This window comes from Oncorhynchus mykiss, chromosome 3, assembly GCF_057628025.1.
Source record: "Oncorhynchus mykiss isolate SJ-2025 chromosome 3, ASM5762802v1, whole genome shotgun sequence".
NCBI classification, from domain to species: Eukaryota; Metazoa; Chordata; class Actinopteri; order Salmoniformes; family Salmonidae; genus Oncorhynchus; species Oncorhynchus mykiss.
In genome coordinates, this window is record NC_143024.1 from 83,765,742 (window position 1) to 83,789,482 (window position 23,741).

The following is a 23,741-nucleotide window of genomic DNA, read 5'->3' on the forward strand; positions in this document are numbered from 1 at the left end:
AAATGTTACTCTGTACCACCAACTGAATGTTGCTCTATACCACCAACTGAATGTTACTCTGTATCACCAACTGAATGTTACTCTATACCACCAACTGAATGTTACTCTGTACCACCAACTGAATGTTACTCTGTACCACCAACTGAATGTTACTCTGTACCACCAACTGAATGTTACTCTGTACCACCAACTGAATGTTACTCTATACCACCAACTGAATGTTACTCTGTCCCACCAACTGAATGTTACTCTATACCACCAACTGAATGTTGCTCTATACCACCAACTGAATGTTACTCTGTATCACCAACTGAATGTTACTCTATACCACCAACTGAATGTTACTCTGTACCACCAACTGAATGTTACTCTGTACCACCAACTGAATGTTACTCTGTACCACCAACTGAATGTTACTCTGTACCACCAACTGAATGTTACTCTGTACCACCAACTGAATGTTACTCTATACCACCAACTGAATGTTACTCTATACCACCAACTGAATGTTACTCTATACCACCAACTGAATGTTACTCTATACCACCAACTGAATGTTACTCTGTACCACCAACTGAATGTTACTCTATACCACCAACTGAATGTTACTCTGTCCCACCAACTGAATGTTACTCTATACCACCAACTGAATGTTACTCTGTACCACCAACTGAATGTTACTCTATACCACCAACTGAATGTTACTCTATACCACCAACTGAATGTTACTCTATACCACCAACTGAATGTTACTCTATACCACCAACTGAATGTTACTCTATACCACCAACTGAATGTTACTCTATACCACCAACTGAATGTTACTCTATACCACCAACTGAATGTTACTCTATACCACCAACTGAATGTTACTCTATACCACCAACTGAATGTTACTCTATACCACCAACTGAATGTTACTCTATACCACCAACTGAATGTTACTCTGTACCACCAACTGAATGTTACTCTATACCACCAACTGAATGTTACTCTGTACCACCAACTGAATGTTACTCTATACCACCAACTGAATGTTACTCTATACCACCAACTGAATGTTACTCTGTACCACCAACTGAATGTTACTCTGTACCACCAACTGAATGTTACTCTGTACCACCAACTGAATGTTACTCTATACCACCAACTGAATGTTACTCTATACCACCAACTGAATGTTACTCTGTACCACCAACTGAATGTTACTCTGTACCACCAACTGAATGTTACTCTGTACCACCAACTGAATGTTACTCTATACCACCAACTGAATGTTGCTCTATACCACCAACTGAATGTTGCTCTATACCACCAACTGAATGTTACTCTATACCACCAACTGAATGTTACTCTGTACCACCAACTGAATGTTACTCTATACCACCAACTGAATGTTGCTCTATACCACCAACTGAATGTTACTCTATACCACCAACTGAATGTTACTCTATACCACCAACTGAATGTTACTCTATACCACCAACTGAATGTTACTCTATACCACCAACTGAATGTTACTCTATACCACCAACTGAATGTTACTCTGTACCACCAACTGAATGTTACTCTATACCACCAACTGAATGTTGCTCTGCCCGGGGGACCCCTGAAGTACCCCCTCATGTGCATTTTACCAGCAGGCTATTGGTCTCATGATACTTCTCTAGTACCCCCTGTGGATAAGCCCAGTACCCTCAGGGGACCGAGTACCCCCTGTGGATAGGCCCAGTACTCCCAGGTGTCCTAGTACCCCCAGGTGTCCTAGTACCCCCTGTGGATAGGCCCAGTACCCCCAGGTGTCCCAGTACCCCCTGTGGATAGGCCCAGTACCCTCTGGTGTCCTATTACCCCATGTGGATAGGCGCAGTACCCCCAGGTGTCCCAGTACCCCCGTGGATAGGCCCAGTACCCCCAGGTGTCCTAGTACCCCCTGTGGATAGGCCCAGTACCCCCAGGTGTCCTAGTACCCCCTGTGGATAGGCCCAGTACCCCCAGGTGTCCTAGTACCCCCTGTGGATAGGCCCAGTACCCCCAGGTGTCCTAGTACCCCTTGTGGATAGGCCCAGTACCCTCAGGTGTCCTAGTACCCCCTGTGGATAGGCCCAGTACCCCCAGGTGTCCTAGTACCCCCAGGTGTCCTAGTACCCCATGTGGATAGGCCCAGTACCCCCATGTGTCCTAGTACCCTCAGGTGTCTAGTACCCTCTGTGGATAGACCCAGTACCCCCAGGTGTCCTAGTACCCCCTGTGGATAGGCCCAGTACCCTCAGGTGTCTAGTACCCTCTGTGGATAGACCCAGTACCCCCAGGTGTCCTAGTACCCCCTGTGGATAGGCTCAGTGCCCTCAGGGGACCTAGTACCCCTGGTTGGGAACCACTGTATTAAGCAAAGCAGAAGGCACAATTTGTATTTACGGATAGCCAGAGGCACATTCAAACACTCAGACATAATTTACAAACAAAGCATTTGTGTTTAGTGAGTCCGCCAGATCAGAGGCAGTAGAGATAACCAGGGATGTTCTCTTGATAAATACTTGAATTTGACAATTTTCCTGTCCTGCTAAGCATATAAAATTTAACAAGTACTTTTTGGTGTCAGGGAAAATGTATGGAGTAAAATGTACATGATTTTCTTTAGGAATGTAGTAAAAGTAAAAGTTGTCAAAAATATAAATAGTAGAGTACAGAAACCCCCAAAAACAACTTAAGTAGTACTTTAAAGTATTTTGATTGGTCAATATGCGACAAGTGTGGGAGAGGGTCTGTGATAGGTCCATATGGTACAAGTGTGGTAGGTGGTCAGTGATAGGTCAATATGGAATGGAACACTAGTCACTTTAACAATGTTTACATATCTGACATTACTCATCTCATATGTATATACTGTTTTCTACACTGTTCTACAGTATCTCATTCACTGAGCATTGGGTATATGTTGTGGAATTTGTTAGATATTACTAGTTAGATTTACTGCACTGTCGGAGCTAGAAGAACAAGCATTTCGCTACACCCTCAATAACACCTGCTAATCACGTGTATGTGACCAATAAAATGTGATTTGATATAGAACAAGTGTGGGAGGGGGTCAGTGCTAGGTCAATATGGGTCAGGTGACTGACCCGAGGCTGACAGGTTCTCCAGCGGTAGGAGGGAACTGGAACAGTCCGTCTGACGACCTCTGTTGGCTGGCTTCTGGAAGACATGCAGGGAGATCTACCACAGTCCCACCTTATCATGAGCACTGAACAATGTAACACTCAATGTAATTAGAATATAATACACTCTAAGTATTAGAAAGAAAACAAATACTATATGACCCCAGGTCTACCTCTGTAGGCCTCCAGCTGTGTTGTCAGAACCTTCCGGATCTCGTTCACCCACGTCGTTTTCACCTCAGTCGTCGGGGCCTGAATTACAACGATGAAACCCATTACTGGTTAGTGCAGATATATGTGTTACATTCCAAACAGAGTCCGATGTGATTTGTGTGTCATTGTAAAAAATAAATACATTGTCATGTAATCTATAGCAGTTGAATGGGCAGGGTTTGAGTGCTGGTCACACACCTGCACAATGTACACCTCCTCCCGTGAGTTGCACCAGACCTCAAACTTCTTGTTGTCACCCTTGGCGTTCTCAGTGATGCCCACAGCACTCATCTGGTAGAGGGCATACCGTGTTGGAAAATGTTACCTTCTAAAGCATCTATTTTAACTCACTTGCACTCATATCAAACACTTGGTCAGACAGACAGACAGACAGACAGACAGACAGACAGACAGACACACAGCACAGACAGACACACAACACAGACAGACACACAACACAGACAGACACACAACACAGACAGACAGTCTCACAACACAGACAGACAGACAGACAGACAGACAGACAGACAGACAGACAACACAGACAACACAGACAGACACACAACACAGACAGACAGACAGACAGACAGACAGACAACACAGACAGACAGACAGACAGACAGACAGACAGACAGACAACACAGACAGACACACAACACAGACAGACAGACAGACAGACAGACAGACAGACAGACAGACAGACAACACAGACAGACACACAACACAGACAGACAGTCTCACAACACAGACAGACAGACAGACAGACAGACAGACAGACAGACAGACAGACAGACAACACAGACAGACACACAACACAGACAGACAGACAGACAGACAGACAGACAGACAGACAGACAGACAGACAGACAGACAGACAGACAGACAGACAGACAGACAGACAGACAGACAACACAGACAGACACACAACACAGACCGACAGACAGACAGACAGACAGACAGACAGTCTCACAACACAGACAGACAGACAGACACACAACACAGACCGACAGACAGACAGACAGTCTCACAACACAGACAGACAGACAGACAGACAGACTCACACTAAGGGACTGTTTGAAGCTGTAGGAGGGGGCTTTCTCATAGCCTTCCCCGTTCTCCTCCCGTCTCTTACAGAAGAGCAGGGCTTTCTCGTGCAGGAACAGGTGTCTCTGCATAGGCTTGAAGCGGGCCATGTCCTTGACCTTGGCGTGACCTTTCTTGTGTTCCGTCCACACGCTGAATGACCCCTGCATCAGCAGCCGGCCCAGGTCACCCAGGTGACCCTATCAGAAGAGGGGTCACAGGTCAGGAGAAAGTTAATGTGCCATCATAAGCTATGGTGCTGCTGACTCATGTAATATTGACATATCTGATATAATGTGATGTTGACGCCATGAAAGGAATATGTTTCATTCAATATGCAGTACATTTCATAACAATATTCAATACATTTCATACAATATGCAGTACATTTCATACAATATGCAGTACATTTCATACAATATGCAATACATTTCATAACAATATGCAGTACATTTCATAACAATATGCAATACATTTCATACAATATGCAGTACATTTCATACAATATGCAGTACATTTCATACAATATGCAATACATTTCATAACAATATGCAGTACATTTCATACAATATGCAGTACATTTCATAACAATATGCAGTACATTTCATAACAATATGCAGTACATTTCATAACAATATGCAATACATTTCATAACAATATGCAGTACATTTCATAACAATATGCAGTACATTTCATACAATATGCAATACATTTCATAACAATATGCAGTACATTTCATAACAATATGCAGTACATTTCATGCAATATGCAGTACATTTCATACAATATGAAGTACATTTCATAACAATATGCAGTACATTTCATACAATATGCAATACATTTCATAACAATATGCAGTACATTTCATAACAATATGCAGTACATTTCATGCAATATGCAGTACATTTCATACAATATGAAGTACATTTCATAACAATATGCAGTACATTTCATACAATATGCAATACATTTCATACAATATGAAGTACATTTCATAACAATATGCAGTACATTTCATATAATATGCAGTACATTTCATACAATATGAAGTACATTTCATAACAATATGCAGTACATTTCATACAATATGAAGTACATTTCATACAATATGCAGTACATTTCATAACAATATGCAATACATTTCATAACAATATGCAGTACATTTCATACAATATGAAGTACATTTCATACAATATGCAGTACATTTCATAACAATATGCAATACATTTCATAACAATATGCAGTACATTTCATACAATATGCAGTACATTTCATACAATATGCAGTACATTTCATAACAATATGCAATACATTTCATACAATATGCAGTACATTTCATAACAATATGCAGTACATTTCATGCAATATGCAGTACATTTCATACAATATGAAGTACATTTCATAACAATATGCAGTACATTTCATACAATATGCAATACATTTCATACAATATGAAGTACATTTCATAACAATATGCAGTACATTTCATACAATATGCAGTACATTTCATACAATATGAAGTACATTTCATAACAATATGCAGTACATTTCATACAATATGAAGTACATTTCATACAATATGCAGTACATTTCATAACAATATGCAATACATTTCATAACAATATGCAGTACATTTCATACAATATGAAGTACATTTCATATAATATGCAGTACATTTCATAACAATATGCAATACATTTCATAACAATATGCAGTACATTTCATACAATATGCAGTACATTTCATACAATAAGCAGTACATTTCATAACAATATGCAATACATTTCATACAATATGAAGTACATTTCATACAATATGAAGTACATTTCATACAATATGCAGTACATTTCATACAATATGCAGTACATTTCATACAATATGAAGTACATTTCATACAATATGAAGTACATTTCATACAATATGCAGTACATTTCATACAATATGAAGTACATTTCATACAATATGCAGTACATTTCATACAATATGAAGTACATTTCATACAATATGCAGTACATTTCATACAATATGAAGTACATTTCATACAATATGAAGTACATTTCATACAATATGCAGTACATTTCATACTATGTGAAGTTGAGCGATGATAAACTCACATCGTATCCAGTGATAGCAATGAGGTGCATGGAGTCATTGACAGCCTTCAAGATTCCCAGGATAGAGGTGAGCGCCTCCTGCAGGGCCTCTGACCCCTCACAGCCCTTACTGTACTTTAGCAGCTCCTACAATTCAAAGACACACATTGACGTTTTAGGTCTGTAATGGAATGGTGTATAAAGAACAAAGTACAAAGGACATTAATATGGACCTAAATATTTTAATGTTTGAGACAACAAAGCTAGAATCCTTAATTGGGGAAACTACCACGTCCCTTTGGGACATGACAACAACAAAGAAGTTACTGCAAACAACCAACACAGTTTACCCCATCTGACATTATCACGAGCGATAGAACATCAGAATATGTTCTGCAACTCTTTTCCATCTGACATCATCACGAGCGATAGAACATCAGAATATGTACTGTAACTCTTTTCCATCTGACATCATCACGAGCGATAGAACATCAGAATATGTACTGCAACTCTTTTCCATCTGACATCATCACGAGCGATAGAACATCAGAATATGTACTGCAACTCTTTTCCATCTGACATCATCACGAGCGATAGAACATCAGAATATGTACTGCAACTCTTTTCCATCTGACATCATCACGAGCGATAGAACATCAGAATATGTACTGCAACTCTTTTCCATCTGACATCATCACGAGCGATAGAACATCAGAATATGTACTGCAACTCTTTTCCATCTGACATCATCACGAGCGATAGAACATCAGAATATGTACTGCAACTCTTTTCCATCTGACATCATCACGAGCGATAGAACATCAGAATATGTACTGCAACTCTTTTCCATCTGACATCATCACGAGCGATAGAACATCAGAATATGTACTGCAACTCTTTTCCATCTGACATCATCACGAGCGATAGAACATCAGAATATGTACTGCAACTCTTTTCCATCTGACATCATCACGAGCGATAGAACATCAGAATATGTACTGCAACTCTTTTCCATCTGACATCATCACGAGCGATAGAACATCAGAATATGTACTGCAACTCTTTTCCATCTGACATCATCACGAGCGATAGAACATCAGAATATGTACTGCAACTCTTCTTTCATCAACAAAACAAAAAGAAGAACACAGATGCCTGGGAGAACAGTGGTGCTGCATCTCCTTTAGGGATTTCAGCTTTAAGGCATGAGGAAGTGAAGGAGAGAGGATGGAGCTGGGCTGATGGGGTATGGACTATAGGGGATGAGGGGCAGAGGGGTGAGTCAGTGGTGCTGTGTCCCCTTTAGGGATTTCAGCTTTAAGGCATGAGGAAGTGAAGGAGAGAGGATGGAGCTGGACTGATGGGGTTTGGCATATAGGGGATGAGGGGCAGAGGGGTGAGGCAGTGGTGCTGCGTCTCCTTTAGGGATTTCAGCTTTAAGGCATGAGGAAGTGAAGGAGAGAGGATGGAGCTGGGCTGATGGGGTTTGGACTATAGGGGATGAGGGGCAGAGGGGTGAGGCAGTGGTGCTGTCCCCCCTTTAGGGATTTCAGCTTTAAGGCATGAGTAAGAGAAGGAGAGAGGATGGAGCTGGACTGATGAGGTATGGACTATAGGGGATGAGGGGCAGAGGGGAGAGTCAGTGGTGCTGTGTCCCCTTTAGGGATTTCAGCTTTAAGGCATGAGGAAGTGAAGGAGAGAGGATGGAGCTGGGCTGATGAGGTATGGACTATAGGGGATGAGGGGCAGAGGGGAGAGTCAGTGGTGCTGTGTCCCCTTTAGGGATTTCAGCTTTAAGGCATGAGGAAGTGAAGGAGAGAGGATGGAGCTGGGCTGATGGGGTTTGAACTATAGGGGATGAGGGGCAGAGGGGTGAGGCAGTGGTGCTGTGTCCCCTAATGCATATTAGATCTTTATAGATGATATACCTTCAACAGGAGCTGGTATTTGGTGATCCTCTGGACCGGTTTCAGGAGATAGGAATCCAAGCCCAGTTTATGTTCCAGCTTCTTCTGACATTCCTGGTGCAGACCAGAACAGAGAGAAAAGATTAGTAGGAAATAATAACCACTCAGGCCTGAAGCTTTTTGGGGTCTGTGTGTACCTCAGGGGAGGTGTATATGGTGTGTACCTCAGGGGAGGTGTATATATGGTGTGTACCTTAGGGGAGGTGTGTACGTATGGTGTGTACCTCAGGGGAGGTGTATATGGTGTGTACCTCAGGGGAGGTGTATATGGTGTGTACCTCAGGGGAGGTGTATATATGGTGTGTACCTCAGGGGAGGTGTATATATGGTGTGTACCTCAGGGGAGGTGTGTATATGGTGTGTACCTCAGGGGAGGTGTATATATGGTGTGTACCTCAGGGGAGGTGTATATATGGTGTGTACCTCAGGGGAGGTGTATATATGGTGTGTACCTCAGGGGAGGTGTATATATGGTGTGTACCTTAGGGGAGGTGTGTATGTATGGTGTGTACCTCAGGGGAGGTGTATATATGGTGTGTACCTCAGGGGAGGTGTATATATGGTGTGTACCTTAGGGGAGGTGTGTATGTATGGTGTGTACCTCAGGGGAGAGGATATGGTGTGTACCTCAGGGGAGGTGTATATATGGTGTGTACCTCAGGGGAGGTGTATATATGGTGTGTACCTCAGGGGAGGTGTGTATATGGTGTGTACCTCAGGGGAGGTGTATATATGGTGTGTACCTCAGGGGAGGTGTGTATATGGTGTGTACCTCAGGGGAGGTGTATATATGGTGTGTACCTCAGGGGAGGTGTATATATGGTGTGTACCTTAGGGGAGGTGTGTATGTATGGTGTGTACCTCAGGGGAGAGGATATGGTGTGTACCTCAGGGGAGGTGTGTAAAAGGTGTGTACCTGGAAGAAGGTGCAGTCGGAGCACTGTCTCCACAAGCTCTCAGAGCGAGGTTTATTCTGACAATACTTCTCATAGATCTGCAGGTCTGTCATCTGAGAGAGAGCGAGAGAGAGAGAGAGAAAATAAAGAAAAGAGAGGAATACCCCTGCTTAACAATCAGACTAGTGATTTAGACACAACATATCCCAGTTCAATCTCCAATCCCTCACCCTCAGCAGAAAACAACGACCCACAAGTTCCGGGCAGCCTTGGTACTCTTCTAACTCCCTCAGAAAGGTCCTGGAAGATGACAAGAAACAGAGAGATGATCAGTCAGTTAGTACAATGACAGTAGTTCTATCACTGTGTAAGCACCATTATTAACCACTAGGGAGGGGGGGGGGGGCGCTCGTTTACATCTTGTGGAAGGTGTAGATCTCTGGCATGTTGCCAAACAGCACATCTTTCTTGTTCTGCAGAGGAGCGGGCATGAGGCTGGCCATGGCTGGATTGTCCATCTCTGAGGCATAGCCCTGAAATACACAGAGAAAGATTATTTAAGATGACCTAGAGACAGATCTCAGGTCAGTTTTGTGAACCAGCGCCTCCAATGATTGAGGTCATGATTTGGAGAGGGTAAGCTGAACACTTAGATGCTTAGACAGATGCACACAGCTGAAGAGGAATGACAGGGTTCATATGGTCCAGGGGCGAAGGATAGAGGGTTCATAGGGTCCAGGGGAGAGGGATTGAGGGTTCATATGGTCCAGGGGAGAGGGATTGAGGGTTCATATGGTCCAGAGGAGAGGGATTGAGAGTTCATATGGTCCAGGGGAGAGGGATTGAGGGTTCATATGGTCCAGGGGAGAGGGCTCATATGGTCGAGGGGAGAGGGTTCATATGGTCCAGGGGAGAGGGCTCATATGGTCCAGGGGAGAGGGATTGAGGATTCATAGGGTCCAGGGGAGAGGGTTCATAGGGTCCAGGGGATAGGGCTCATATGGCCCAGAAGAGAGGGATAGAGGGTTCACAGAGTCCAGGGGAGAGGGTTCATAGGGTCTAGGGGATAGGGCTCATATGGCCCAGGAGAGAGGAATTGAGGGTTCATAGTGTCCAGGGGATAGGGCTCATATGGCCCAGGGGAAAGGGATTGAGGGTTCATATGGTCCAGGGGAGAGGGTTCATATGGTCCAGGGTAGAGGGATTGAGGGTTCATAGGGCCCAGAGGAGAGGGATTGAGGGTTCATACGGTCCAGGGGAGAGGGATTGAGGGTTCATATGGTTCAGGGGAGAGGGATTGAGGGTTTATATGGTCCAGGGGAGAGGGCTCATATGGCACAGGGGAGAGGGATTGAGGGTTCATATGGTCCAGGGGAGAGGGATTGAGGGTTCATATGGTCCAGGGGAGAGGGATTGAGGGTTCATATAGTCCAGGGGAGAGGGATTGAGGGTTCATATGGTCCAGGGGAGATGGCTCATATGGCCCAGGTGAGAGAGATTGAGGGTTCATAGGGCACAGAGGAGAGGGATTGAGGGTTCATAGGGCCCAGAGGAGAGGGATTGAGGGTTCATAGGGCCCAGAGGAGAGGGATTGAGGGCTCATATAGTCCATGGGAGAGGGATTGAGGGTTCATATGGTCCAGGGGAGAGGGATTGAGGGTTCATATGGTCCAGGGGAGATGGCTCATATGGCCCAAGGGAGAGGGATTGAGGGGTTCATATGGTCCAGGGGAGAGGGATTGAGGGTTCATATGGTCCAGGGTAGAGGGATTGAGGATTCATAGGGCCCAGAGGAGAGGGATTGAGGATTCATAGGGCCCAGAGGAGAGGGATTGAGGGTTCATAGGGCCCAGAGGAGAGGGATTGAGGGCTCATATGGTCCAGGGGAGAGGGATTGAGGGTTCATATGGTCCAGGGGAGAGGGCTCATATGGCCCAGGGGGGAGGGATTGAGGGTTCATAGGGCCCAGAGGAGAGGGATTGAGGGTTCATATGGTCCAGGGGAGAGGGATTGAGGGCTCATATGGTCCAGGGGAGAGGGATTGAGGGTTCATAGGGTCCAGAGGAGAGGGATTGAGGGTTCATATGGTTCAGGGGAGAGGGATTGAGGATTCACATGGTTCAGGGGAGAGGGATACACACCTGTAGGACACAGTGCAGTTCCTCCACGTACCCCCTTTCTGTCTCCAGTAGCTCATTCATTACATGTCTACAGAGTGACATAGCAGACAGAGTATAGACAGGTCAGGCATGATTTAGACAGGTTTAGGGTTGCAATATTCTGGTAATTTTCTCCAAATTCCTAGGTTTTCCAGGAATCTCAGTTGGAAGATTCCCGGGTTTGAGAGGGAATAAACAGGAAATCCGGAATCCTCCCACTGTGTTTTTGGAAAAACTGGGAATTCTGGGAAAGTTACCGGAATTTTGCCTCCCTAAACGGGTCAGACATGATTATATTATAATTTATAGACTGGTCAGACATAATTATATTCTAATAATATAGACTGGTCAGACATAATTATATTCTAATAATATAGACTGGTCAGACATAATTATATTCTAATAATATAGACTGGTCAGACATAATTATATTATAATTTATAGACTGGTCAGACATAATTATATTATAATAATATAGACTGGTCAGACATAATTATAGTATAATAATATAGACTGGTCAGACATAATTATATTATAATAATATAGACTGGTCAGACATAATTATATTATAATTTATAGACTGGTCAGACATAATTATATTATAATAATATAGACTGGTCAGACATAATTATAGTATAATAATATAGACTGGTCAGACATAATTATATTATAATAATATAGACTGGTCAGACATAATTATATTATAATAATATAGACTGGTCAGACATAATTATATTATAATTTATAGACTGGTCAGACATAATTATATTATAATAATATAGACGGGTCAGACATAATTATATTATAATAATATAGACTGGTCAGACATAATTATATTATAATAATATAGACTGGTCAGACATAATTATATTCTAATAATATAGACTGGTCAGACATAATTATATTATAATAATATAGACTGGTCAGACATAATTATATTATAATTTATAGACTGGTCAGACATAATTATATTATAATAATATAGACTGGTCAGACATAATTATATTATAATAATATAGACTGGTCAGATATAATTATATTATAATAATATAGACTGGTCAGACATAATTATATTATAATAATATAGACTGGTCAGACATAATTATATTATAATTTATAGACTGGTCAGACATAATTATATTATAATAATATAGACTGGTCAGACATAATTATATTATAATAATATAGACTGGTCAGACATAATTATATTATAATTTATAGACTGGTCAGACATAATTATATTATAATAATATAGACTGGTCAGACATATTTATATTATAATTTATAGACTGGTCAGACATAATTATATTATAATAATATAGACTGGTCAGATATAATTATATTATAATAATATAGACTGGTCAGACATAATTATATTATAATAATATAGACTGGTCAGACATAATTATATTATAATAATATAGACTGGTCAGACATAATTATATTATAATAATATAGACTGGTCAGACATAATTATATTATAATTTATAGACTGGTCAGACATAATTATATTATAATAATATAGACTGGTCAGACATAATTATATTCTAATAATATAGACTGGTCAGACATAATTATATTATAATAATATAGACGGGTCAGATGCTATAGCTTACACACAGGCCATACATGATACAGACACCAGATGACTAGGGAGCCTTTATCATTCTTATTTCTATGGGGTGAAACACAACACAGAGAAAACAACACAATACAGAGAAACATCAAAGACTCAATACAGACAGATGGTCAGACATAACGAAGACACTAGCCATCATACATCAACACAGCTGACAGAACACAGACAGAACTTACTTTCTGAGGATGGCCAGATTCTCGTCCTCCTCTGACAGTGAGGTACTTCTGCTGCTCTGTAGCTGGCCCTCCACCTGAGAACACAGGATAGGATGAGGATCTACTGAAATGACTGGAGCTAGTGTCTCATTTAACATATATACTACTGGTATGACAATACTATCCCACAGTAAAAGACTGACCAAAGTAAGAGGAACCTCTACTTACTGTTCCACTGCTGACCCCATTCACAGAGTCTCCCTCTGAGCAACTCTTCTCCAGCACTCTCTTTGCTATGGCGCAGAGGAAGAGAGAGGTGCGGACATGAGGTGGGAAATTGACACTATACACGTATCTAAATATACATTGACTGTTCCAGTTAAAAGAGCATTAACTCTATGTCGGGACTGTTGTTGTGAGGACAGAGTGCTGGTGGTATGTAAGGACTGGTGGTACGTAAGGACTGGTGGTACGTTAGGACTGGTGGTATGTAAGGACTGGTGGTATGTAAGGACTGGTGGTATGTAAGGACTGGTGGTATGTAAGGACTGGTGGTATATTAGGACTGGTGGTATGTTAGGACTGGTGGTATATTAGGACTGGTGGTATGTAAGGACTGGTGGTATGTTAGGACTGGTGGTATGTTAGGACTGGTGGTATATTAGGACTGGTGGTATATTAGGACTGGTGGTATGTTAGGACTGGTGGTATGTTAGGACTGGTGGTATGTAAGGACTGGTGGTATGTAAGGACTTGTGGTATGTAAGGACTGGTGGTATATTAGGACTGGTGGTATGTTAGAACTGGTGGTATATTAGGACTGGTGGTATGTAAGGACTGGTGGTATATTAGGACTGGTGGTATATTAGGACTGGTGGTATATTAGGACTGGTGGTATGTTAGGACTGGTGGTATGTTAGGACTGGTGGTATGTTAGGACTGGTGGTATATAAGGACATGTGATATGTCGGGGCTCACCTGGCGAGGAGAGTGGGGACTTGATGAAGGCTTCAGGCCTTGGGGCCACAGGCTGGACTGGCCTGGTCTGTTTGGCTGCCAGCTTCTTCAGACTGACCATCCTCTTCTCAAACATCTCCTGCACGGATACCTGTTTCTGAAAGACTTTCTCTATTTGGTCCTGAGGGAGGAGGAAATTAAAGGGGATATTAGAGGAGGTTAGGAAAGGGGATATGAGAGGAGGAGAGGAGAGGAAAGGGGATATGAGAGGAGGAGAGGAGAGGAGAGGAAAGGGGATATGAGAGGAGAGGAAAGGGGGAGATGAGAGGAGAGGAAAGGGTGAGATGAGAGGAGGAGAGGAGAGGAAAGGGTGAGATGAGAGGAGAGGAAAGGGTGAGATGAGAGGAGAGGAAAGGGTGAGTTGAGAGGAGGAGAGGAGAGGAAAGGGGATATGAGAGAAGAGGAAAGGGTGAGATGAGAGGAGAGGAGAGGAGAGGAAAGGAAAGGGGATATGAGAGGAGAGGAGAGGAAAGGGGATATGAGAGGAGAGGAAAGGGTGAGATGAGAGGAGAGGAAAGGGTGAGATGAGAGGAGGAGAGGAGAGGAAAGGGGATATGAGAGGAGAGGAAAGGGTGAGATGAGAGGAGGAGAGGAGAGGAGAGGAGAGGAAAGGGGGAGATGAGAGGAGAGGAAAGGGTGAGATGAGAGGAGAGGAAAGGGGGAGATGAGAGGAGGAGAGGAAAGGGGGAGATGAGAGGAGGAGAGGAGAAGAGAGGAAAGGGGATACGAGAGGAGGAGAGGAGATGAGAGGAAAGGGGATATGAGAGGAGGAGAGGAGAGAAGAGGAAAGGTGATATGAGAGGAGGAGAGGAGAGGAGAGGAAAGGGGATATGAGAGGAGAGGAAAGGGTAAGATTAGAGGAGGAGAGGAGAGGAAAGGGGGAGAGGAGAGGAGAGGAAAGAGGGGAGATGAGAGGAGAGGAAAGGGGATATGAGAGGAGAGGAAAGGGGGAGATGAGAGGAGGAGAGGAGAGGAAAGAGGATATGAGAGGAGGAGAGGAGAGGAGAGGAAAGGGGATATGAGAGGAGAGGAAAGGGGGAGATGAGAGGAAAGGGTGAGATGAGAGGAGGAGAGGAGAGGAAAGGGGATATGAGAGGAGAGGAAAGGGTGAGATGAGAGGAGGAGAGGAGAGGAGAGGAAATTAAAGGGGATATGAGAGGAGAGGAGAGGAAAGGGGATATGAGAGGAGGAGAGGAGAGGAAATGGGATATGAGAGGAGAGGAAAGGGTGAGATGAGATGAGGAGAGGAGAGGAGAGGAAAGGGTGAGATGAGAGGAGGAGAGGAGAGGAGAGGAAAGTAAAGGGGATATGAGAGGAGAGGAGAGGAAAGGGGGAGATGAGAGGAGAGGAAAGGGTGAGAGGAGAGGAAAGGGGGAGATGAGAGGAGGAGAGGAGAAGAGAGGAAAGGGGATATGAGAGGAGGAGAGGAGATGAGAGGAAAGGGGATATGAGAGGAGGAGAGGAGAGAAGAGGAAAGGTGATATGAGAGGAGGAGAGGAGAGGAGAGGAAAGGGGATATGATTAGGAGGAGAGGAGAGAAGAGGAAAGGTGATATGAGAGAAGGAGAGGAGAGGAGAGGAAAGGGGATATGAGAGGAGGAGAGGAGAGGAAAGGGGATATGAGAGGAGAGGAAAGGGTGAGATGAGAGGAGAGGAAAGGAAAGGGTATATGAGAGGAGAGGAAAGGGGGAGATGAGAGGAGGAGAGGAGAGGAAAGGGGGAGATGAGAGGAGAGGAAAGGGTGAGATGAGAGGAGGAGAGGAGAGGAAAGGGGGAGATGAGAGGAGAGGAAAGAGGGGAGATGAGAGGAGAGGAAAGGGGATATGAGAGGAGAGGAAAGGGGGAGATGAGAGGAGGAGAGGAGAGGAAAGGGGATATGAGAGGAGAGGAAAGGGTAAGATGAGAGGAGGAGAGGAGAGGAAAGGGGGAGAGGAGAGGAGAGGAAAGAGGGGAGATGAGAGGAGAGGAAAGGGGATATGAGAGGAGAGGAAAGGGGGAGATGAGAGGAGGAGAGGAGAGGAAAGAGGGGAGATGAGAGGAGAGGAAAGGGGGAGATGAGAGGAGAGGAAAGAGGGGATATGAGAGGAGAGGAAAGGGGGAGATGAGAGGAGGAGAGGAGAGGAAAGGGGATATGAGAGGAGAGGAAAGGGGGAGATGAGAGGAGGAGAGAAGAGGAAAGGAGAGAGTAGTGCAGAGGACCAAGGAGCAACATTACTATAGGACACTCACAGGTGTTGACAGCTGTTTCTTTTCTTTTCTTTGCGTTGACTTATGGACGTTATGATGACAGATTTTAGTGATATCCAGACATGGATTCATATCAGAGAGCTGGATCCCCTTACCCTGAAGTCCTGGTTGAGCACTGTCTTGTAATCACTGTAGATGGAGCTAGGATCAGTTAGTTTGTTCTGTCCCGCCGTATCTAGGTAACGCTCCATCTCCTGCAGCGCTGACTCCGCCCCTTCATGTGACTGACACTTGTCCACGGGCTGGGAGGCCAGCAGGTAGAGGCCATCACCACACCACTTAGCAGCCTGAGAGAGAAAGAGAAAGAGAAAAAGAGAGAGAGAGAGAGAGAGAGAGAGAGAGAGAGAGAGAGAGTCTTTATAAGTGACTTTATATGTGTGTGTGTGTGTGTATGTATGTATATATAGAGGTTTATATATATATATATATACAGTACATATGTGTACAGTACCAGTCAAAAGTTTGGACACACCCACTCATTCAAGGGTTTTTCTTTATTTTTGTATTTTCTACGTTGTAGAATAATAGTGAAGATATCAAAACTGTGAAATAATCTATGGAATCATGTAGTAAACCAAAAAGTTTTAAACAAATCAAAATATATGTTATATTTGAGATACTTCAAAGTAGCCACCCTTTGCCTTGAAGACAGCTCTGCACACCCTTGGCATTCTCTCAACCATCTTCACCTGGGATGCTTTTCCAACAGTCTTGAAGGAGTTCCCACATATGCTGAGCACTTGTTGACTGCTTTCTCTTCACTCTGCGGTCCAACTCATCCCAAACCATCTCAATTGGGTTGAGGTTGGGTGATTGTGGAGGCCAGGTCATCTGATGCAGCACTCCATTACTCTCTTTGGTCAAATACCCCCTACACAGCCTGGAGGTGTGTTTTTGGTCATTGTCCTGTTGAAAAACAAATTATAGTCCAACTAAGCGCAAACCAGATGGGATGGTGTATCGCTGCAGAAGGCTGTGGTAGCCATGCTGGTTAAGTGTGCCTTGAACTCTAAATAAATCACCAGCAAAGCATCCCCACACCATCAAACCTCCTCCTCCATGCTTCACGGTTGGAACCACACATGTGGAGATCATACGGTCACCTACTCTGCGTTTCACAAAGACACACCAAAAATCTCAAATTTGGACACATCAGACCAAAGGGCATATTTCCAACAGTCTAATATCCATTGCTTGTGTGTTTGGCCCAAGCAAGTCTCTTCTTCTTATTGGTGTCCTTTAGTCAGTCCCTGCAGGATTCCGTGATTCTGTCATCGCATAATTCCATTTCAAAATCAACCAATCAGCACATATTATGCGAGAGCTCGCAATTTTGACCAATCCCTACACTTTTAGCGCATAAAAGGGTCCAATCAAAAGCGGGTTCGTAATTTTGACCAATTACTGCACTGTTACCATGGAAAATGGCCCAATCCAACAAAGTTTTTCCCCCTGGCCAGTCAGCGTATTCACGTGCGAAGATGATGGGTGATTGTTGATGGCTGATAGGCAGTACAATGAACAGAAATCAATCTCATTTGCCAACAAAAATAACAGCTAACGAGCGCACAAAAAAAAATCTAAATGTTTTTGTAAACTGGAGAAATTCAACAGTCAACAGTCACTTTGAATCAGCAAAGCATATGAGAATGTCAGAACAGTTCCCACAGCAGCGGCAGACCACTGTGACTGAAGTGGTAGCATGGAAGACTGTGGTAAGCTCTGAAAGAATCAAGGTGAGTGTCGTTTTACTCAAACTTTAACTCCGCTAACCTTGGCTTTAGTAGGGTGGTCAGCACTCTGTTCTCCCCAGTCTAACCTTGGCTTTAGTAGGGTGGTCGGCTCTCTGCTCTCCCCAGTCTAACCTTGGCTTTAGTAGGGTGGTCGGCACTCTGCTCTCTCCAGTCTAACCTTGGCTTTAGTAGGGTGATCGGCACTCTGCTCTCCCCAGTCTAACCTTGGCTTTAGTAGGGTGGTCGGCTCTCTGCTCTCCCCAGTCTAACCTTGGCTTTAGTAGGGTGGTCAGCACTCTGTTCTCCCCAGTCTAACCTTGGCTTTAGTAGGGTGGTCGGCGCTCTGCTCTCCCCAGTCTAACCTTGGCTTTAGTAGGGTGGTCGGCACTCTGCTCTCCCCAGTCTAACCTTGGCTTTAGTAGGGTGGTCGGCACTCTGCTCTCCCCAGTCTAACCTTGGCTTTAGTAGGGTGGTCGGCTCTCTGCTTTCCCCAGTCTGTCTATGGAGAGTACTGCTCAAAGCACTGAGTGTAATTTGTCAGCTTTGCCGTTATAAACTCTCTGTAAAACTTAATATGGATCACAAAAGCTAATACGGATCTTTCTGGGAAAAAAAATGCCTATTTTGTCCTTACGACCCCTTCAGAAAAAATCTCATATTCTGTCCTTACGACTCCTTCAGAAAAAATCTCATATTCTGTCCTTACGACCCCTTCAGAAAAAAATCACATATTCTGTCCTTATGACCCCTTCAGAAAAAATCACATATTCTGACCTTACGACCCCTTCAGAAAAAAAATCACATATTCTGACCTTACGACCCCTTCAGAAAAAAAATCACATATTCTGACCTTACGACCCCTTCAGAAAAAAATCACATATTCTGACCTTACGACCCCTTCAGAAAAAATCACATATTCTAACCTTACGACCCCTTCAGAAAAAATCACAATCTCAAGTATTTTGAAGTCAACTTATTAGAAAGATTATTACTACTTTATTATTTATTTATTTATTTATTTATCTGTATATGAAATTAACGTGAAAAAAAAATCGCAAAATGTATCCCAGAATTTCAGAAAAGCTGCCGCAAAATCAAGCAGTTTTGGCCTCAGAAATCACACAAAAAAATGTGAAAACCTGGAGGGACTGTTTAGTAGTGGCTTCTTTGCAGCAATTCGACCATGAAGGCCTGATTCACGCAGTCTCCTCTGAACAGTTGATGTGGAGATGTGTGTTACTTGAACTCTGTGAAGCATTTATTTGGGCTGCAATTTCTGAGGCTGGTACCTTTAATGAACTTATCCTCTGCAGCAGCATGAAGCACATTGAGGGAATGTCAAGAGTGTGCAAAACTGTCATCAAGGCAAAGGGTGGTTACATCGTAACATATATCTAGATTTGATAAAAACACTTTTTTGGTTGCTACATGATTCCATAAGTGTTATTTCATAGTTTTGATGTCTTCACTATTATTCTACAATGTAGAAAATGAGTAGGTGTGTCTAAACTTTTGACTGGTACTATATATGTGTGTGTGTGTGTGTGTGTACATACAGTCTGTGTGTGTATATACAGTATATGTGTGTACAGTTGAAGTCGGAAGTTAACATACACTTAGGGTGGAGTCAGTAAAACTCGTTTTTCAACCACTCCACACATTTCTTGTTAACAAACTATAGTTTTGGCATGTCAGTTAGGACATCTACTTTGTGCATGAGACAAGTCATTTTTCCAACAATTGTTTACAGACAGATTATTTCACTTATAATTCACTGTATCACAATTCCAGTGGGTCAGAAGGTACTATACAGTAAGTTGACTGTGCCTTTAAACAGCTTTGAAAATTCCAGAAAATTATGTCATGGCTTTATAAGCTTCTGATAGGCTAATTGACATCATTTGAATCAATTGGCGGTATACCTGTGGATGTATTTCATGGCCTACCTTCAAACTCAGTGCTTGCTTGCTTGACATCATGGGAAAATCAAAAGAAATCAGCCAAGACCTCAGAAAAACAATTGGAGACCTCCACAAGTCTGGTTCATCCTTGGGAGCAATTTCCAAACACCTGAAGGTACCACGTTCATCTGTACAAACAACAGTACGCGAGTATAAACACCATGGGACCACGTAGCCGTCATACCACTCAGGAAGGAGATACCTTCTGTCTCCTAGAGATGAACGTACTTTGTTGAGAAAAGTGCAAATCAATCCCAGAACAACAGCAAAGGACCTTGTGAAGATGCTGGAGGGAACAGGTACAAAAGTATCTATATCCACAGTAAAACGAGTCCTATATCGACATAACCTGAAAGGCCGCTCAGCAAGGAAGAAGCCACTGCTCCAAAACCGCCATAAAAAAGCAAGACTACGGTTTGCAACTGCACATGGGGACAAAGATCGTACTTTTTGGAGAAATGTCCTCTGGTCTGATGAAACAAAAACAGAACTGTTCGACCATAATGACCATTGTTATGTTTGGAGGAAAAAGGGGGAGGCTTGCAAGCCAAAGAACACCATCCCAACCATGAAGCATGGGGGAGGCAGCATCATGTTGTGTGTGTGCTTTGCTGCAGGATGGACTGGTGCACTTTACAAAATAGAGGACATCATGAGGAGGAAAGTGATGTGGATATATTGAAGCAACATCTCAAGACATCATGTCAGGAAGTTAAAGCTTGGTCGCAAATGGGTCTTCCAAATGGACAATGACCGCAAGCATACTTCCAAAGTTGTGGCAAAATGGCTTAAGAACAACAAAGTCAAGGTACTGGAGCAGCCATCACAAAGCCCTGACCTTAATCCTACAGAAAATGTGTGGGCAGAACTGAAAAGTGTGTGCGAGCAAGGAGGCCTACAAACCTGACTCAGTTACACCAGCTCTGTCAGGAGGAATGGGCCAAAATTCACCCAACTTATTGTGGGACGTTTGTGGAAGGCTACCCAAAACGTTTGACCCAAGTTAAACAATTTAAAGTCAATGCTTCCAAATACTATTTGAGTGTACGTAAACTTCTGACCCACTGGGAATGTGATGAATGAAATAAAAGCTGAAATAAATCATTCTCCCTACTATTATTCTGACATTTCACATTCTTAAAATGAAGTGGTGATCCTAACTGAGACAGGGAATTTTTACTAGGATTAAATGTCAGGAATGGTGAAAAACTGAGTTTAAATGTATTTGGCGTGTGTGTGTGTAAACTTCCGACTTCAACTTTACACTACTGTTCAAAAGTTACTTAGAAATTCTCATTTTTGAAAGAAAAGCATTTTTTAAAAATCCATTAAAATAATATCAAATTGATCAGAAATACAGTGTAGACATTCTTAATGATGTAAATGACTATTGTAGCTGGAAATGGCACATTTTCTATGAATATCTACATAGGCGTACAGAGGTCCATTATCAGCAACCATCACTCCTGTGTTCCAATGGCACGCTGTGTTAGCTAATCTAAGTTTATAATTTTAAATGGCTAATTGATCATTAGAAAACCCTTTTGTAATTATGTTAGTACAGCTGACAACTATTGTGCTGATTAAAGAACCAGTCAAACTGGCCTTGTTATGACTAGTTGAGTATCTGGAGCATCAGCATTTGTGGGTTTGATTACAGGCTCAAAATGGCCAGAAACAAAGAACTTTGTTCTGAAACTCGTCAGTCTATTCTTGTTCTGAGAAATTAAGGCTATTCCATGCGTGAAATTGCCAATCCTCCACCAAATTTCACAGTGGGTGTGAGACCTGGAGAGGCCTACAAGCCACAGTGTCTCGCACCCACTGTGACATTTGGAGGAGGATCAGTGATGATCTGGGGTGCTTCAGCAAGGCTGGAATCAGGCAGATTTGTCTTTGTGAAGGACACATGAATCAAGCAACATACAAGGTTGTCCTGGAAGAAAACCTTCTTCCTTCTTCTCTGACAATGTTCCCCAACTCTGAGGATTGGTTTCCCCAGCAGGACAATGCTCCATGCTACACAGCCAGGTCAATCAAGATGTGGATGGAGGACCACCAGATCAAGACCCTGTCATGGCCAGCCCAATGTCCTGACCTGAACCCCGTTGGAAACCTCTGGAATGTGATCAAGAGGAAGACGGATGGTCACAAGCCATCAAATAAAGCCAAGCTGCTTGAACTTTTGCGCCAGGAGTGGCATAAAGTCAGCCAACATCAATGTGAAAGACTGATGGAGAACATGCCAAGAAGCATGAAAGCTGTGATTGAAAATCAGGGTTATTCCAACAAATATTGATTTCTGAACTCTTCCTAAGTTAAAACATTAGTATTGTGTTGTTTAAAAATGAATATGAACGTATTGTCTTTGCATTATTCGAGGTCTGACAACACTGCATCTTTCTTGTTATTTTGACCAGTTTTCTGCAAATAAATGCTCTAAATGACAAAAATTTCATTTGGAATTTAGAAGAAATGTTGTCAGTAGTTTATAGAATAAAAGAAAAATTGTATTTTTACCCAAACACATACCTAGAAATAGTACAACCAGAGAAACTGATCATTTTGCAGTGGTCTCTTCATTCTTTCCGGACTGTATATATACAGTATATATATATATATATATATATATATATATATATATATGTATGTATGTGTGTGTGTATATACCTGTATATAGTATATCTGTGTATATACAGTACGTGTGTGTGTGTGTCTGTCCCTCTCACCCTCTCCAGATTGTGGTGTAGTTCCATAGCTCTGAGTAGGTGATCTTTCCTTGCTCTCAGGGTGGAACTAAGTTCCTTGCTCACGGCTCGGAGCTCGCTGCATTTGGGCTGGATGGAGTCCTCAGCGTAGTGAGAGCTCTGGATCAACTCGTCACCCTCACGGGCCAAAGCCTGGGCTTCGTCCAATACCTCCTACAGAGAGAGAGAGAGAGTGTGTGAGAGGGAGGGCGGGAGGGAGGGGGGAGGAGAGGGAGAGAGAGAGAAAGGGGGAGAGTGTGAGAGAAAGAAAGAGAGTGTGTGCGTGAGAGAGAGAGAGAGAGAGAGAGAGAGAGAGAGAGAGAGATAGTGAGTGAGAGAGAGAGAGAGCGAGAGAGAGAGAGAGAACAGGGAGATGATATGTGCTGTAGATAATATGTGTATCAGTGTGTGTGTTTACTTACTAAGACTCTCGCCTCGTGGCTGTTCAGGTCGCAGAAGATGTGATCAGCATGGGCAGGGTTAATTCCCACCTCTGAGAAAGCTGTCAATCTCTCTGCCACCTGGTCCAGCAGACATCTCATCTGGAAGAGCAGCACAACAGAACACACACAGAGGCAATGACTTTTCGTAGGACATACACAAAGATCCAGATGTACATGCATCAACACAGGTGGCTATGTCACTGTCCCACAGATGTACCGAGATCAGCTGTG

At 43.1% G+C, this 23,741-nt stretch overlaps 1 protein-coding gene and 1 pseudogene across 11 annotated transcripts in view; one reads left to right on the top strand and one right to left on the bottom strand.

The window, feature by feature from the left end:
- Window positions 1-23,741, bottom strand: part of LOC110520523 (guanine nucleotide exchange factor DBS) — a 96,720-nt gene that overhangs the window by 6,101 nt on the left and 66,878 nt on the right. For 6 of the 11 annotated variants that reach the window (XM_090230302.1, XM_090230309.1, XM_090230305.1 and 3 more), the window contains exons 10-25: window positions 23,490-23,609; window positions 23,050-23,241; window positions 16,722-16,913; window positions 14,342-14,501; window positions 13,592-13,656; window positions 13,385-13,458; window positions 11,552-11,618; window positions 9,828-9,943; window positions 9,641-9,710; window positions 9,431-9,523; window positions 8,476-8,568; window positions 6,569-6,694; window positions 4,433-4,654; window positions 3,570-3,662; window positions 3,332-3,410; window positions 3,123-3,195 (exon numbers count right to left, since the gene is read on the bottom strand). In XM_090230302.1, the coding sequence (XP_090086428.1) occupies window positions 3,123-3,195; window positions 3,332-3,410; window positions 3,570-3,662; window positions 4,433-4,654; window positions 6,569-6,694; window positions 8,476-8,568; window positions 9,431-9,523; window positions 9,641-9,710; window positions 9,828-9,943; window positions 11,552-11,618; window positions 13,385-13,458; window positions 13,592-13,656; window positions 14,342-14,501; window positions 16,722-16,913; window positions 23,050-23,241; window positions 23,490-23,609 (1,835 nt within the window). The remainder of the gene's footprint in view (window positions 1-3,122; window positions 3,196-3,331; window positions 3,411-3,569; window positions 3,663-4,432; window positions 4,655-6,568; window positions 6,695-8,475; window positions 8,569-9,430; window positions 9,524-9,640; window positions 9,711-9,827; window positions 9,944-11,551; window positions 11,619-13,384; window positions 13,459-13,591; window positions 13,657-14,341; window positions 14,502-16,721; window positions 16,914-23,049; window positions 23,242-23,489; window positions 23,610-23,741) is intronic. The other 5 variants (XM_090230303.1, XM_090230310.1, XM_090230306.1 and 2 more) reach the window with 1 other exon arrangement.
- LOC149984701 (uncharacterized) lies at window positions 4,765-6,559 on the top strand (annotated as a pseudogene).